We start from the raw sequence: 16300 nt of genomic DNA on the forward strand, positions 1-16300 counted from the left end.
CTCGCCAGATCCATCTCTAATGGCCTTATCCATGCAGGACATTAATAGCATGGCAGAATCTTTGTCCGCAGGGGAGGTCTTCTTGCTGAGGGCCCCCAGGCAAAAGTCTAAGAAGTTGAACATCTCAAATGCTCTAAAAACACCCTTCAGGAAGTGATCAAGGTCTGAGAAGGTCCAGCAAACCTTAGAGCGCCTCATTGCTGTTCTACGAGGCGAGTCTACCAGACTTGAGAAGTCAGCCTGGGCAGAGGCAGGTACTCCCAAACCTGGTTCCTCTCCTGTGGCATACCAAACGCCCGCTTTAGAGGTGAGCTTAGTCGGAGGAAACATGAATGAAGTCTTTCCAAGGTGTTGCTTAGTCTACAACCACTCCCCTAAGATCCTTAACGCTCTCTTAGAGGACCTTGCTAGGACTAGCTTAGTATAGGTAGACTTAGCTGGCTGCATGCCCAGCGAAAACTCAGATGGCGGAGAGCGTGGAATGGCAGAGACAAAGTGGTCTGGGTATACCTCCCTAAACAGAGCCAAGACCTTACGAAAGTCAATAGAAGGCGGAGAAGACTTGGATTCATCCACGTCTGATGAGGGATCCAGGTGTGCCGCCTCATCATCAGACGCCTCATCACCAGAGTGTAGCGAAGAGATCGGAAAGGTATGCTGAACGGCAGAGTCAGCACGAGCTGGAACAACAATATTAGTGGTTTCCTCTTCAAGACTCTGTTGAGGGAACACCTGAGGCTCAGACTGCAAGGGCTGATCACAAGAAGTAGCAGAAGGTAGGCGCATGGGAGGAGGAGGCTGACTCCTAGCATGAGTGACTGAACTCAAGGGTTGCGCTTGCTGAGTGGTTGGCGGAAGCGGAGTAGCAAGTTCCTGAGGAACGAGTAGAGGTTCCTGCGGTGTGAGCGGAGAGCGATGAGGTAGAGGCTGCGCAGAACGTAGTAAATGTCTCGCGAGTTGAGGCTCCTGAGGCGCAAGGCTAAGGTGTTGTGGTGCTTGCCTTGAGGAGGGTTGAGCTCGCTGCAGCGAGAGCTGAGGAGACTGACTCATGGATGGGAGAGGTTGTTGTACCTCAACCGAGTGTTGCATCAATGGTGGAGCAGCAAGTGGAAGCGGAGGAAGAGAGGTATAAGCCTCCTGATCCCATTGCTGAGGTTGCCTTAAGGAAGGCGGAGGGAGCTGTACACCACTGGGAACAGTAAACTCAGAACGTGGCTCAACATCGTACGCCTGGCAGGCGGTACTGCGGTCAGGCGGAGCGAGCGTAGGCGGAGCGAGTGCAGGCGGAGGCGGAGGCGCAACCTTCTCAGCCCGACACTCACGCATCAAGACTGAAAGTTGTGACTGCATGGACTGCAGTAGAGCCAACTTGGGGTCGGCAGACACTAAGGTCTGCTGAGGCAAAGCCTTAACAGCAGAGATCTGTTGCGGCAGAACCTTACTCCTCTTGGGCGGAGTGCAGTCGACAGATGACTGCGGCGAGTCAGAGCTGAGCCAATGACTGCAGCCCGGTTGAGCACTCGCGGACTGGACTCTGCGTTTGAGTGGTCTAGAGACCTGAGTCCAGCGTTTCTTCCCTGACAATTGATCAGCGGACGAGTAAAAGACGGGCTCAATCGTCTGCAGGTGGGAGTGACGGTCTCTGGAAGACACGCCCGCAACCACCGAGGATACTTCTGTGCGCCGATCAAGGCCTGCCGAACCCTTTTGCCCTTCGACATTGCTTCTCCCCTGGGCTTGGGAGCTTGCAAGAGGTCCCGGACTGGGAGGACGACTGGCACGCACAGAAGTATCCTCACGCACCACACTGACACTGACACTAGCACTTGGCACTGCACTGACACTAGCACTCGTCACAGCACTGGCACTAATACCACCCACTGCACTCTTGACCTTAAGTTCCTTGACTTCGGCCATAAGAGACTTATGATCGCTAACCACTGACTCTACTTTATCGCCTAAGGCCTGAATAGCACGCAAAACAACAGACATATCAGGCTGAGGGCAAATAGTAGGTTCGGGGGTAGCCACTACAGGGGTAGGAAAAGGTAGGGGATCATGGGGTGAGGAAAAAAGTGAAGAGTGAGAAGAACTCCTCCTAACTCTGCCTCTCTCTAACTTGGTTGAATACTTCAGAAGACGGACAAAATCAAGTTCCGAAAGTCCGGCGCATTCCTCACATCGATTTTCTAACTGACAGGGTCTATCCCTACAGTCAGAACAAGCGGTGTGAGGATCTACCGAGGCCTTCGGAATACGCCTATTACAAGACCTACATCGCCTATGGGTGGGGGCTTGTGAAATGTCAGACATCTTGAATCCAAAGAGTTAGCCAAGTGGGGTTTCAAAATCAAGCAAAAGATCGTTAACCGTTAATCAGGATTAAATAAAAGCTATCTAAGCTAATATAAGAAGGTTTCCAGTAAAGCGACAGCCGAAATCAAAGAGAAATACTTCACCAAAAGCCGTGAAAATACTCCAAGATCAAAAGCGTATCCCAGAACGTCTTGCCGGAAGCACGACAGAGGAAAAATTGAGGAGGTGTCAACAAGAAGTACTATAGTACCTGGCCACAGGTGGCGCTGGTAAGTACACCCCTTTCTAGTATTGTGATAGCTGGCGTATCCCTCCATAGAATTCTGTCGGGCAACGGAGTTGACAGCTACATGATTATCGGGTAAGTTTAATATTGAAAATTATATATTGTTAATCTCTTTTTTCAGATTCAAAGCCCTCCTTAATCATTATGTATGGAACCATTTCTTTGCTAGGACTTTGCAAGATACATACATACATACATATACCAAGGCACTTCCCCTAATTTTGGGGGGTAGCCGACATCAACAAATGAAACAAAACAAAAAAGGGGACCTATACTCTCTACGTTCCTCCCAGCCTAACATGGGACTCAACCGAGTTCAGCTGGTACTGCTAGGGTGCCACAGCCCGCCCTCCCACATTATCCACCACAGATGAAGCTTCATAATGCTGAATCCCCTACTGCTGCTACCTCCGCGGTCATCTAAGGCATCGGAGGAAGCAGCAGGGCCTACCGGAACTGTGTCACAATCGCTCGCCATTCATTCCTATTTCTAGCACGCTCTCTTGCCTCTCTCACATCAATCCTTCTATCACCCAGAGCTTCCTTCACTCCATCCATCCACCCAAACCTTGGCCTTCCTCTTGTACTTCTCCCATCAACTCTTGCATTCATCACCTTCTTTAGCAGACAGCCATTTTCCATTCTCTCAACATGGCCAAACCACCTCAACACATTCATATCCACTCTAGCTGCTAACTCATTTCTTACACCCGTTCTCACTCTCACCACTTCGTTCCTAACCCTAACCAGCCATACTCCTTAGACACTTCATCTCAAACACATTCAATTTCTGTCTCTCCATCACTTTCATTTCCCATAACTCTGATCCATACATCACAGTTGGTACAATCACTTTCTCATATAGAACTCTTTACTTTCATGCCCAACCCTCTATTTTTTACTACTCCCTTAACTGCCCCCAACACTTTGCAACCTTCATTCACTCTCTGACGTACATCTGCTTCCACTCCACCATTTGCTGCAACAACAGACCCCAAGTACTTAAACTGATCCACCTCCTCAAGTAACTCTCCATTCAACATGACATTCAACCTTGCACCACCTTCCCTTCTCGTACATCTCATAACCTTACTCTTACCCACATTAACTCTCAACTTCCTTCTCTCACACACTCTTCCAAATTCTCTCACTAATTGGCCAAGCTTCTCTTTTGTGTCTGCAACCAGTACAGTATCATCCGCAAACAACAACTGATTTACCTCCCATTCATGGTCATTCTCGTCTACCAGTTTTAATCCTCGTCCAAGCACTCGAGCATTCACCTCTCTCACCACTCCATCAACATACAAGTTAAAAAACCACGGCGACATCACACATCCCTGTCTCAGCCCCACTCTCACCGGAAACCAGTCACTCACTTCATTTCCTATCCTAACACATGCTTTACTACCTTTGTAGAAACTTTTCACTGCTTGCAACAACCTTCCACCAACTCCATATAACCTCATCACATTCCACATTGCTTCCCTATCAACTCTATCATACGCTTTCTCCAGATCCATAAACGCAACATACACCTCCTTACCTTTTGCTAAATATCTCTCGCAAAAAATCTGATTCATACAACCCCTACCTCTTCTAAAACCACCCTGTACTTCTAAGATTGCATTCTCTGTTTTATCCTTGATCCTATTAATCATTACTCTACCATACACTTTTCCAACTACGCTTAACAAACCAATACCTCTTGAATTACAACACTCATGCACATCTCCCTTACCCTTATATAGTGGTACAATACATGCACAAACCCAATCTACTGGTACCATTGACAACACAAAACACATATTAAACAATTTCACCAACCGTTCACGTACAGTCACACCCACTTCCTTCAACATCTCGGCTCTCACACCATCCATACCAGACGCTTTTCCTACTCTCGTTTCATCTAGTGCTCTCCTCACTTCATCTATTGTAATCTCTCTCTCATTCTCATCTCCCATCACTGGCACCTAAACACCTGCAACAACAATTATATCTGCCTCCCTATTATCCTCAACATTCAGTAAACTTTCAAAATATTCCGCCCATCTTTTCCTTGCCTCCTCTCCTTTTAACAACCTTCCATTTCCATCTTTCACTGTCTCTTCAATTCTTGAGCCAGCCTTCCTTACTCTCTTCACTTCTTTCCATAACAACTTCTTATTCTCTTCATATGAATGACCCAATCCCTGACCCCACCTCAGGTCAGCTGCCCTCTTTGCCTCACGTACCTTGCGCTTTACTTCCACATTTTTCTCTTTATATTTTTCATACTTCTCTATACTATTACTCTGCAGCCATTCTTCAAAAGACCTCTTTTTCTCTTCCACTTTTACCTTCACTCCTTCATTCCACCATTCACTGCCCTTCCTCATACTGCCTCCAACAACCTTCTTGCCACACACATCACTTGCAATCCCAACAAAATTTTCTTTTACTAACTTTCACTCCTCCTCTAAATTGCCAGTTTCTCTGGTATTTTTGTAGTGAATTACAGGGCAATGAAACCTAGGAAAAAAACTACTGTTTCTTATAGAAAAAATTACGATCTCTTAAAAAATGACACTCGTTTCCGTCGCAAATGAATAGTTTCAGAAATATATATACATCTATATCCTACGATAATGGAGGACCCCAGTGGGAACTCGGGGTTTTGGGTGGGGAAAACATACTGGGGAAACGATATATAATTGTTTTCCTATAGTAAATAACGTGAATTAATCGAATTTGATGTTCATTTCAATCGGAAACAAACAGATCAACCAATTCGGATAACTTTGAGTTGCACGGTGTCACTTCTCTTACGAACGAACGATAACATTAGCGACGTTACCAATAATACACAGTGTTACCAACGTTGACGTATGGTACACAGAGTTACTAAAGATAGTAATGATAGATATTTCCATATGTATTTTAAATAATTTCTCCATATAAGTTTTACTCAATATATAAAAAGTACAAAAAGGGCACAGAACCTAACAAACCCACCTAACCTAGCCTAGTAGTATGACAGGTCACAAAATAACATTTGATCTACATCGGACGTTGGCAGCACTGGTTACTGTATTTTTTCATGACACAATCTTTGTAACGGCGCCTCCAAAGTTTATCCAGATATACTGTTTTGTATTTTCCTCCGTTTATTATAATTTCAAGAAGGTAATGTATAGAGAAGAAAAGGCTTGTTTTACGTTTATATATCGATTCCCCAGTATGTTTTCCCCACCCAAAACCCCGAGTTCCCACTGGGGGTCCCCCATTATTGGAGGATATAGATGTACATATATTTCTGAAACTATTAATTTGCGACGGGAACAAGTGTCATTTTCGAAGAGAGCGTAATTTTTTCTATAAGAAAAAGTAGTTGTTTTCCTAGGTTACATTGCCCTGTAATACACTACAATGAAACCGTTTCTCTTACTTTCACTTCGTCATATGTCATTTTCAACCTTTAATGATATTTACTTTTTACCCCCCGGTTTTATTAGCTCTTCAACCCTCACTAGCTCCCTTTTACATCCACCTACTCTTTTGCTACAACTAATTTTCCTTCCACCAAAAAATGATCAGACATACCGTTAGCCATACCCCTAAACACTGCACGTCTTTCAATCTTCCAAACATTCTTTTAGTTATCAACACATAATCCATTAATGCCTTCTTCCATTTGCCACTCTTACCCATGTATACTTATTTTTATCTTTCTTTTTGAAAAGGCTATTACTTATTACCATCTCTTGCTCAACACACATATCTACCAGTCTCTCACCACTCTCATTTTCACCTGGTACGCCATACTTCCCAATGACACCTTCTACCTCTCCAGTGCCCACTCTAGCATTTAAGTCACCCATGACAACTACATAATTCCTTCTACCCAGTCCTTCTACACACCTAGTTAATTCATTCCAGAACTCATTCCGCTCTTCTTCACTTTTCTCACTACCTGGCCCATACGCACTGACAAACGCCCAACATTCCCTACCCAACCTAACTCTTACCCACATTAACCTAGATGATATCTCCTTCCATTCCACCACTTTACCTGTCGTCCATTCACTCAGCAATAAAGCCACACCCTCTCTCACTCTTCCCCTTTCAATCCCAGACACTACCAGACATTTCACCAAACATCACTTCACCCTTTCCTTTTATCTTCGTCTCACACAAGGCCAATACATCCATCCTTCTATTCCTAAACATACTTCCAATTTCACACCTTTTACTGTCTATCGTACTACATCCACGCACATTCAAACACCCCAAAACTAGAGAGCAGGGAGCAGTCACTCTCCCCCCAGCTCCATCTCTTTGTCTATGTCTCACAGGATGTAGATACAGGAGAGGGGGTTCCCAGCACCATCGTCCCGTCCCTTTTAGTCGCCTCTTACGACACGCAGGGATAACGTTGGCGCTATTCTAATTATTTTTATGACCCTGCGGCCACAGGGGGTTTTATGCCCCCGCGACAAGATACCTACGCTTATATCTTCGTGAGTTGTGACTTCGTCTAATTCCTGGTTCCTAACTTCCTGGTACCTGGCAGGGTTGCCAAGTCACACGACTCCCATACTGCCAGATTTGATCAAATTTACCGCCAATTCAAACATATTACTGACAAATATGAATGTTTCATGGACTTGAAAAATAATGATGAAAAATTATATCTTGATGGGTTTTGTAAAGTTTATGTTAAGTTTAGGACTTTAGGTTATCTTTAAAACGAAGAAAATGTTTGTATTTACACCTATTATGTTTTTATTTGGCAAAACTTTTAAGGTTGTGTATAAATATTACTTTATGGTAGTAGTAACTTCATAGCATATTGTAACCTTCAAGTGGCACTATCCTAGCCTATAAATATAGATAATAGGCCATGTCTTGGTGCTGAATAGTGAATAACCATAGCTGTTTCAGTGATTAACCTTTATTAATTAAGCTAAATTTCATAATCAAATAAAAACAAATAATTAAACTATGATTTCAATTTGACAGAAAATTTAAACTATAATTTCAATTTGAATAGTGTTTTTTTTTTTCACCCTCGTAGCCCACCGACCACTTCCCTACAAATTTTGACCTGGAGTAGCTACCCTACTTGTAATAATAAATACAACCATTTTATGTCACAATGTTCATGAGTTTTCGTTTAATAGCTGCTTCATTTATAGAAATAATAATAAAATATATGATTAGGAATATTTTCATTGATTTACTGCCAGAATTTATTTAAAACTGCCAAATTTGAGCCTCTTTATGATATCTTGCCAATTCACTATTTTCCATTGCCAAACGCTCACTATATTGCCAAAAATCGCCAAATTTGGCACTGAAAACTGCCAGTTGGCAACCCTGGTACCTGGTTCCTTATTGCTCACTCCGCAAAATAAGTTTGCGGGCACTCTATCTCTTTATAGATAGGCGCAAAGCTTCTAAGCTTATTCTTATTATTGTTATTAAGTTTATATTACCTGTGCCCTAAATAAATTAATATCGTAATGAGATTCTCAATCTTTACTTTTATTCCCTTCTACCTTGAAATTAGATAGGATAACACCTTGCTATCATCAGTTTTGGCAACCTATAGTGGTCAGTTTGGACTTCTTAAATTCTTCTTTTATATGCATTGCCCTACCTATAAATGCAGCCAGATCCCTGCTCGGATTTTTTTTTTTAGCGTACCTAAACTTATTTCTACTTTCATTAACTGTCCTAATTTTGGGCATAAAAATAAATGTTCAGTAGTATCTTCTTCATCTTTGCACAAGTCACACAAATTATCTTCATATTTTCCCCTGAAATTTGCTTTTAAGTTGAGCATATTTAATCTTGCTTTCACCACAAGGGTTGCCTTATCCAGATTAATTTCTCTGATATAAGGCAGTGGGCCATTTCCTTTAATAAATCTTAATTTTTTCATTATTTTCTTTTTTTTTCTTCAATAGTTTCTTCTATTTTTTCCATAATTCTTTTCTTGATTTCTTTTTTCAGGGTCCTTTTCACCCAACTTCTTATTTCTTCAACTTCCATCCCATATTTACAGCAGATTTCTTCTACGCTCTTGCTCCAGCACTTTCCATACGAGTTCTTCAACTAGGTTCCAGGCTCCTTGTTGCTCTTTCCACAACACTGTGATTGTGGGTACACTACTAGAAGCGCAGTAGAAAGCGCTTGCAATATGCAGAAAATTCATTATCATTAGTTACCTCCCACACAGACAGTACAGCTACATACTTTTACTTCTAACTTCTAGGACCTTTCCAATACAAAGGGCAACCTCTTTACTTGGGGTTTCTAAATTCCCTATTTCTCTGTTATTATTTCTAAATTTTCTTAACTTATTACAATTAAAAATATACTCAGTAGTATCCTCTGCCTCCCTACACAACACACAAAGTATATCCTTATCATTCCTATTTCTATAATTTTCTTTTAATTATAGCATATTTAACCTTGTTTTCATAACTATTACTTCCTCATTAGTGTTAAGTTCTCCTATGTAGTCTCTTCTGCCATTACTATTCACAGACCTCAGTTTGCTCATCTCTGCTTTCTTTTATTCTATTTTTTTTCTTTTATTTTCATTTGCCACTTTACTTTCCTTTCCTTTTTTTTGAGTTCTTGCTTTTTATACTTTGTGAGGGTTCGAGATGACAGACCATAGACGAGTGATGCTTTATTTTTTATGTGTGTGTACAGTTAACATTACAATAAATATTAAAGCCCACGCTTGACATATGATAATTAAATGTATATAGAAATGAAGGGCAGGTGATCCTGCGCTGGACTGAATAAATAATATGTACAGAAAAATATATACAAATATGATAATGTTGCTGCAAGCATTGTACGGCGTTGTCCTTACAACTACTCCCCCCCCCCAACAAGACAATTATTAAAAGGGGAACATTTTAACAATTGTATGGAAGGGTTCAATAAAAACATATGCGCTTTTAGTCTCTGTACCGAGACGGGGGTTGCAGGCGTCCCCTTCGTCGGGATACTAGCGCTGGAGGGCCATTATCTCCGCCTTGTGCATCAGGTGGTTGCAGGATGCCTGCCAACCTAGTATTGCAACCCGGGGGGTTCAACTGCTGGTTGCGGTTTCCTTGGACCGTGTCTGGGCGGCCTTCTTGTGTCTTCTGTTTTATTCTGGGGAGGCACTCATGGGCGCCGCCCTTGATTCTCAGGTACGTTATCCTCATCTTCTGTGTGAGCAGGCTTTACTTTGTCCACAGTCAACCAGTCTTCTGCTCCATGGACCATGATCTTGAATGCCTTATTTGTCCTCTCCAGCACACGATACGGCCCCTTGTAGGGACGTGAGGGTGGGGGCTGGTGACCGTCTTGTCTGACAAAAACGTAAGGGCAGGTGTCCAGCAAGGCTAACCTGAAATATTTCGTCCTGTCTGTGTATGTTTTATGGCACGGCGTGAATTTTCCTGCCCTTTCATGCAGCCAGGTGAGGCTGACGTCTTCAATGTCTGGATTGGAAGGAAAAAACTCTCCAGGAACCACGAATGTCTCTCCATAGACCTTTTCAGCTGAATATGCATTGCCATTTGCTTTTGGAGCCATTCAAAGGCCGAGGAGGACCCAGGGGAGTTGCTTGACTCAGTGCTCGTTCTTGTATCCGGCCATTAGTGCCACCTTCAGGGACAAATGGCTCCTTTCGACCATGCCGTTGGCTGCGGGGTTGTAATGCTGTCGTGCTGTGCAGGTTGGTCCCCATCAGGCGGGTGAGGGATGCCTACAGGTCTGAGATGAAGGCAGGCCCCCTGTCGGTTGTCATGCTGTCTAGGACCCAAAAATGGCTGACCCAGCTTGAGAGAAGGGACTGGGCACAGGCGTCCGTTGAGGCTTCCATCATGGGTGTCCCTTCTGGCCACCTCGTTGATTGATCGATGATTGTGAGGAGGTATCTGGCGTTGCCTGGGGGTGGTAAGGGCCCCACGACGTCGACTTGGATATGTCAGAAACGTCGCTTGGGTTGTGGGAAACTGCCGACTCCTAACTCGGTGTGACAGCTAACCTTGCTGGTCTGACACACTGTGCATGCATGCGTCCACTCGTGTGAGTCCTTCCTTATTCCCAGCCACAAAAACTTGTCAGTCATCATCTTGGTGGTGGTCCTTGATAAGGGGTGGGAAAGGCCAAGTATGACGTCGAATACCAGCCTTTGCCTCGATGGTGAGAGAAAAGGTCGAGGACAACCTGTGCTGGTATTGCAGAGCAGAGTGGCATCATTGGGATGTAACTTGAAGTCTTCCCACAGAAGGGAGGTCGCGGAGGACCTCACATCCTCTGTGTTGGGGTCATCCGTCTGCTCCCGGGCGATGTTCTCATAGTCCATCCCGATGTGGATGGAGTTGATGCAGATCCTCGACAGGGCGTCGGCCACCAGGTTCTTTTTTCCTTGGACATAGCTGATGGTACAGCCGAACTCGGAGATGGCCGCCAGATGTCGTTGCTATCAGGCGGACCATGCGTCTCCAGGCTTGGTGAAAGCATGGACCAGAGGTTGATGGTCTGTCTGAATTGAGAATGAGGTTCCTTCCAGCAGGTACTTTAAGCGCCTGACGGTGGCGTATACTGCCAGCAGCTCGCGGTTGAAGGTGCTGTATTGAGTCCTGGGTGGTTTCAATGTCCTGCTGAAGAAGGCGAGGGGTTGAGGCTCGTTGTTGACCAACTGTTCCAGGACGGCGCCGCATGCAACGTTACTGGCGTCCGTAGTTAACCTCAGTGGGGCCCTGGAGTCCTGGTAGGCCAGGGTTGTGGCCTTGTAGAGCGCAGTCTTTGTCTGCTCGAATGCTTTTTGTTGAGGAGGATCCCACTGCAGTTTCTTCGGTTTCCCCTTCAGGGCATTGAGGAGGGCTGTCATTACGCTGGCGATGTTGGGCAGGAACCTGCGGTAGTAGTTAGCCATGCCGATGAACTCTTGCAGAGACCTCACAGAGGTTGGTGCTAGGAGCTTGTTTACGGCCTCCACCTTCGATGTCACGGGGCGCACGCCCATTTTTGAGAGTTCGTGTCCCAGTAACTCCACCTTCTCCGCCCCGAATGTGCACTTGTCGAAGCATACCATGAGGCCATTCTCTTGCTGTCGCTTCAGAACCGTCCTCACGTGCCCCAGGTGCTCCTCCCGTGTCTTGGAGAACACGAGGATGTTGTTGACGTAGATAGCGCAGAGGGAAAGTTCCCCAGGATGCTATCTCTTAGATGCTAGATGGTCGCCCTGGCGTTTCTCAGGCCGAACGTTGTGTAGGAGAAAACGTAAGACCCGAGTGGGGTGATGATGGCCGTCTTCGAGATGTCGTCGGGATGTACGGTGACCTTAAAATAAGACTTCAGGAGATCCATTTTAGAGAAAATAGTGGCCTCGTGAAGGGCCCCAGTGAGATCCTGCATGTTAGGCAAAGGGTAGTGGTCAGGCGTCGTGACCAAAATTAAGCGTCTATAATCGCCGCAGGGCCTCCAACTCCCGTCGGGTTTCTTGACCATGTGCAGCGGAGAGGCCCACGGGCTGGACGCCTTCTTGCAAATTTTCATGTGCTCCATCTCCTGGAAGGCGCGCTTGGTGTCTTGTAGCTTCTGCAGTGGGAGGCGTCTAAATCTGCAATGGATTGGGGGCTCGTTGTTGAAATATGGTGAAATATTCCATGCTTGGCGGGGACCCCATTCCAGTTGGTGAAGCTTGGGTTTGAAGGCTGGGCCCACTGGAGAGGTGGTTGGACTGGTATGAATCCTGGTCGGCTAGTCATTTGCGATGTATATCTACCAACAGTCTGTGGTGAGCGAAGAAGTCGGCACCCAGGAGAGGCACCTTGATGTCTGCGATCAGGAAAGGCCAGTCGTAATCCCGGTCCATGATGGATATCTTCATTGTCCTTGTCCCGTAACAGGTGATGGGACTGCTGTTTATGCCGACCAGGGGGCCCCTGTCATCTGATGGGAGGCTGCGGTCAGCCTTTGAGGGCGGGAAAGTTGACACTGTAGCGCCGGTATCCACCAGGAACCTTTTTCCTGAGTTGACGTCCAGGATGTAAAAGCCCGTGTGATCAGGCCTCACCTGCTCCACGGCTGCTTGTAGACGCGGTTGCCCACCTAGTTTTTTGGATGGGCGCATGGCTGGACGCACTTCTGTGCCTCTTTCCCCCATACTCGGTGGAAATAGCACCACCTGGGAAAGTCAGGACCCTTGTGGTACTTGTCTCCCTTTGGTGCCGTTGCTCCTGCTGGGGACTCTGCTGGCGTTGCTGCTGCTGTCGATGCAGTGGGGGACGAGAGCAGGAGTTCTGGAATCTCCCGCTGTGGACCAAGTTGACCCCTACCTCGTCTGGCTCTGCAGGATAATCTTCAGTCTGCTCTGTGACGGTGTTGACGGAGGTGGTGGCGGCGTATCTGGCAGCCCGGGCTGCCAGGTGAAGTTTCTTGGCCTTCTCAACCAATGACTGCGTGTCCAGGTCCTTGGCACCCTCCAACTGGGCGCGGATGCTTTGGATAAGGCGGCAGAGCAAGATCTCCCTTGACAGGCTTATCTCCCAGATGTCGCCGAGCAGGACCGGATCAAGGGGGGGAGGCAGGAGCCAGGGCCCCAGGCCACCCACCAAGAGGGGGCCTCCCACCAATATAGAATATAAATTTTGATTTAAGAAGATTAGTATCGTAGTCATAACTAAATGAGTGTCAGTACCATGCAGTCAAGTGCCTGCAGGTTTTCCTTTTTTTTGTTACCATGGACTTTGGTCCATTTTCTCTTGCAACAATAAGAGAAAATTGGTCCAGCTTTGCAGTGTTGCCAGATTGCCAGAAAAATTTGGATTTTTCCAGATTTTTGGAGTTTTATCCAGATTTCCAGACCCTTTAATGAAATTTCCAGATTTTCTTTGAATTCAGCAAGAATTTTATCCACATTTCCAGACTTGAGAGAGAGAGAGAGAGAGAGAGAGAGAGAGAGAGAGAGAGAGAGAGAGATGCAACAAACTGTATTGACCATCTGGCAACTCTGGATGTTAGTGGCACTTTGAGCGTACTGTGATCCATCACGGCTGAGTTTTGGCGTGAGTTTTGTTGTTGTTTGAGGTATTTAATGTAATTCTAGACCTCTTATCAATAGTATCCTATGTTCATGAATAAGCCAGGCGTTCGTTGGTGAGGTACTGAGTACCGAAATATGTTGTATTGTGATGAATCAAATTGGTAGAATAGTTTTCCATCCCCAAAAACGTTCGTTTTGGTTCATATTTATGTAAAGCAGGGGGAAAATCCATGGTCTGGAGACTCTAGTGTATATTCAGTGTTTTGGATTGCATGACTGTGCATTTTTTTTGCGTATTGATGCACCAATTATTGAGGTGGGAGGCAAGCGTGTGTTCACAGAGTGTGTGTTCCTTTTCGTATTTTATTTTTTTCTTCTTACATTTTTTTAGAGTCATTCACTATTTAGTCACATTTTAGTTTAATCAGGAATTCCGAACCTATTACTAGCCAGGAAGTCATACGGGGCAAGGAGCTCGAAGGAAAGATGAGGGGAGAGACACAAACGAATTAGGATATTCACGAGATGTTGAGAAATAATGAAAGTTTTCTTTTCCTTTATTATTAGTACTGATATAGGCAGTAGGTAATCAAAATATTACAGGAACTTTCGAAAGTTTTTGTTAATTTGGTTAAATTTTCAATTTTTTGGTGAGTGTGATCATTTTGTGTAATTTCAGATTACGATTTATTAACATATAGAGCCATGGACAATCGAGAAGGAGACAGACATAGGCACCACAAAAGAAATTGGGAGTCTGGGGCTTCAAAAAGACATAAAGCAAAGAAAGCAATAACAAAATCAGAAGAAGAAATGGGAAAGAAAAAATTGGATCAGTTCTTCACTGTTCAACATCCACCAAGACAAATGTCAGGAAAGAGTAATGAGCTTACAGAACCTGATCAAGCTGCAGAAATGGTTAACCAAGCCACTGATCCTGACAAGGAAAAGGCAGAAATAGTAATGGATCCATCTGGAGAAGATAAAGAAATGGAGGCTGATAGTGACACACCTCTTTCAGAAGCTGAAGTTGAGGGCCCACCGGGGGGCAATGACATTGGACTTTGGCCATCCATTATTTCGGAGCAGATGCGTGAATACTGGCTGAAAAGGGGAGTATCAACAGTTAAGCACTATGGTGAAAGATTGTTCTCAACACATTCGAAGCAGCAAACTAGAAAGGATGGTAATCCAAGAATGTGTACACTTGGGCTCTTCCGCCGTCAAAATTATAATGGGGAGGTAATAATATAAAACTGGTTATGCTTCTCTCCCTCACAGGGATGTGTTTACTGTTTTACATGCAGATTGATGAGCTTAGAAACAGAAAAATCTGAGTCTTCTCTGCTCTCATCCACTGGATTCTGTGATTGGAAACATTCACACGAACATCTAAGAAATCATGAGCAATCAGCAGGACATATAAAGGCTACAGTTGCTTTCAATGGAAGGCTAAAAGCAATTGGACGTGTGGACATAGAACTGACACAACATGTTGAACACCTTGAACAGTATTGGAGATCAGTGCTGAAACGAGTAATTAGTGTTGTTCACTTCATTGCTGAGCGGGGCTTAGCATTTCGAGGAGACAACGAGTTGGTTGGTTCATCTAGAAATGGGAACCTAGGTATTCTTGAATTTATTTCCCAGTATAATGACTTTCTCACTCAGCATATCAAAACTGAAGCTAATCGTGGAAAGGGTCACACAAACTATTTGTCATCTACAACATTGGAAGAGGTTATCAGCAAAATGGGTGAACAACTCCTCAGAGAAATTATTTCCAGAGTTAAGAAGTCAAAATACTACTCAATCTCTTTGGATTCTACACCTGATGCAGCCCATGTTGATCAACTGACCCTTGTATTGAGGTACATGGAGAAAGATAGCCCTGTGGAACGCTTTGTAACCTTAATGGTAAACAAGAGGCATGGTGCTGAAGATATGTTCAATGCTTTGATGGAATTTTTAAACACACATGACCTGGCCCTTGGAAACTGCCGTGGACAAAGCTATGACAATGCATCAGCAATGAGTGGTAGGTACAATGGCCTTCAAGCCAAAGTGAGAGAGAAGAACAATCTTGCATCCTGGATTCCTTGTACAGCACATTCTCTTAACCTGGTTGGTAAAAATGCTGTAGAATGCTGCTCAAGTGCTGTACATTTCTTTGACTTCCTTGAAAAGCTGTTTGTCTTTACAATTTCAACCCATCTGTATCAACTTCTGGATGAGGCTTTAAAAAAAAGTGATTCGTCATTGACCCTCAAACGTGTCACAACAACGCACTGGTCCTGCAGAGCTGATGCAACTAGAGCTCTTAAGCATAATTATGAGCAGATTAAGGAGGTACTTAAACATATTATCGATGACATTGAAGAAAAAAGATGTGTACGCTGTGAAGCAGAGGGACTGTTAAAACAGATGAATCAGCTTGAAACCGGAATTTACACCACCTTCTGGAATTATATTCTGAAAAGAACAGATGCAACTAATAAAACTCTACAACACGCAAAACTTGATCTAAATACTGCTGTGGCATCACTGACTAGCTTGAAGGAATATATTGCATCAAAGCGTGACTCCTTCCACACTTATGAAAAAGAAGGTGAATAGCTGTCTCAGTCTGGATCAGCTTATAAAGCTATAGA

General features: G+C 44.5%; 2 protein-coding genes across 3 annotated transcripts in view; one reads left to right on the forward strand and one right to left on the reverse strand.

Annotated features, from left to right (window-relative positions):
• Positions 1-7242, reverse strand: part of LOC137640002 (uncharacterized) — a 157957-nt gene extending 150715 nt beyond the window's left edge. The window contains exon 1 of one of the 2 annotated variants that reach the window (XM_068372344.1): positions 7093-7242. The gene's annotated coding sequence lies outside the window, so the exon portion shown is untranslated. Of the gene's footprint in view, positions 1-6937; positions 7036-7092 lie in introns of those variants that run through there. The other variant, XM_068372346.1, reaches the window with a different exon arrangement.
• A 7718-nt stretch (positions 7243-14960) lies between these two features.
• Positions 14961-16265, forward strand: LOC137639487 (zinc finger MYM-type protein 1-like). Its single transcript, XM_068371757.1, has one exon. It carries the CDS (start codon positions 14961-14963, stop codon positions 16263-16265), a length of 1305 nt encoding a protein of 434 aa, XP_068227858.1.
• Positions 16266-16300: the final 35 nt, after the last annotated feature.

Source organism: Palaemon carinicauda, chromosome 4 (assembly GCF_036898095.1).
Source record: "Palaemon carinicauda isolate YSFRI2023 chromosome 4, ASM3689809v2, whole genome shotgun sequence".
Lineage (NCBI taxonomy): Eukaryota > Metazoa > Arthropoda > Malacostraca > Decapoda > Palaemonidae > Palaemon > Palaemon carinicauda.

Coding starts and splice junctions, on each gene's coding strand:
- LOC137639487 (XM_068371757.1), top strand. CDS start 14,961: ATGAGCTTAGAAACAGAAAAATCTGAGTCTTCTCTGCTCTCATCCACT.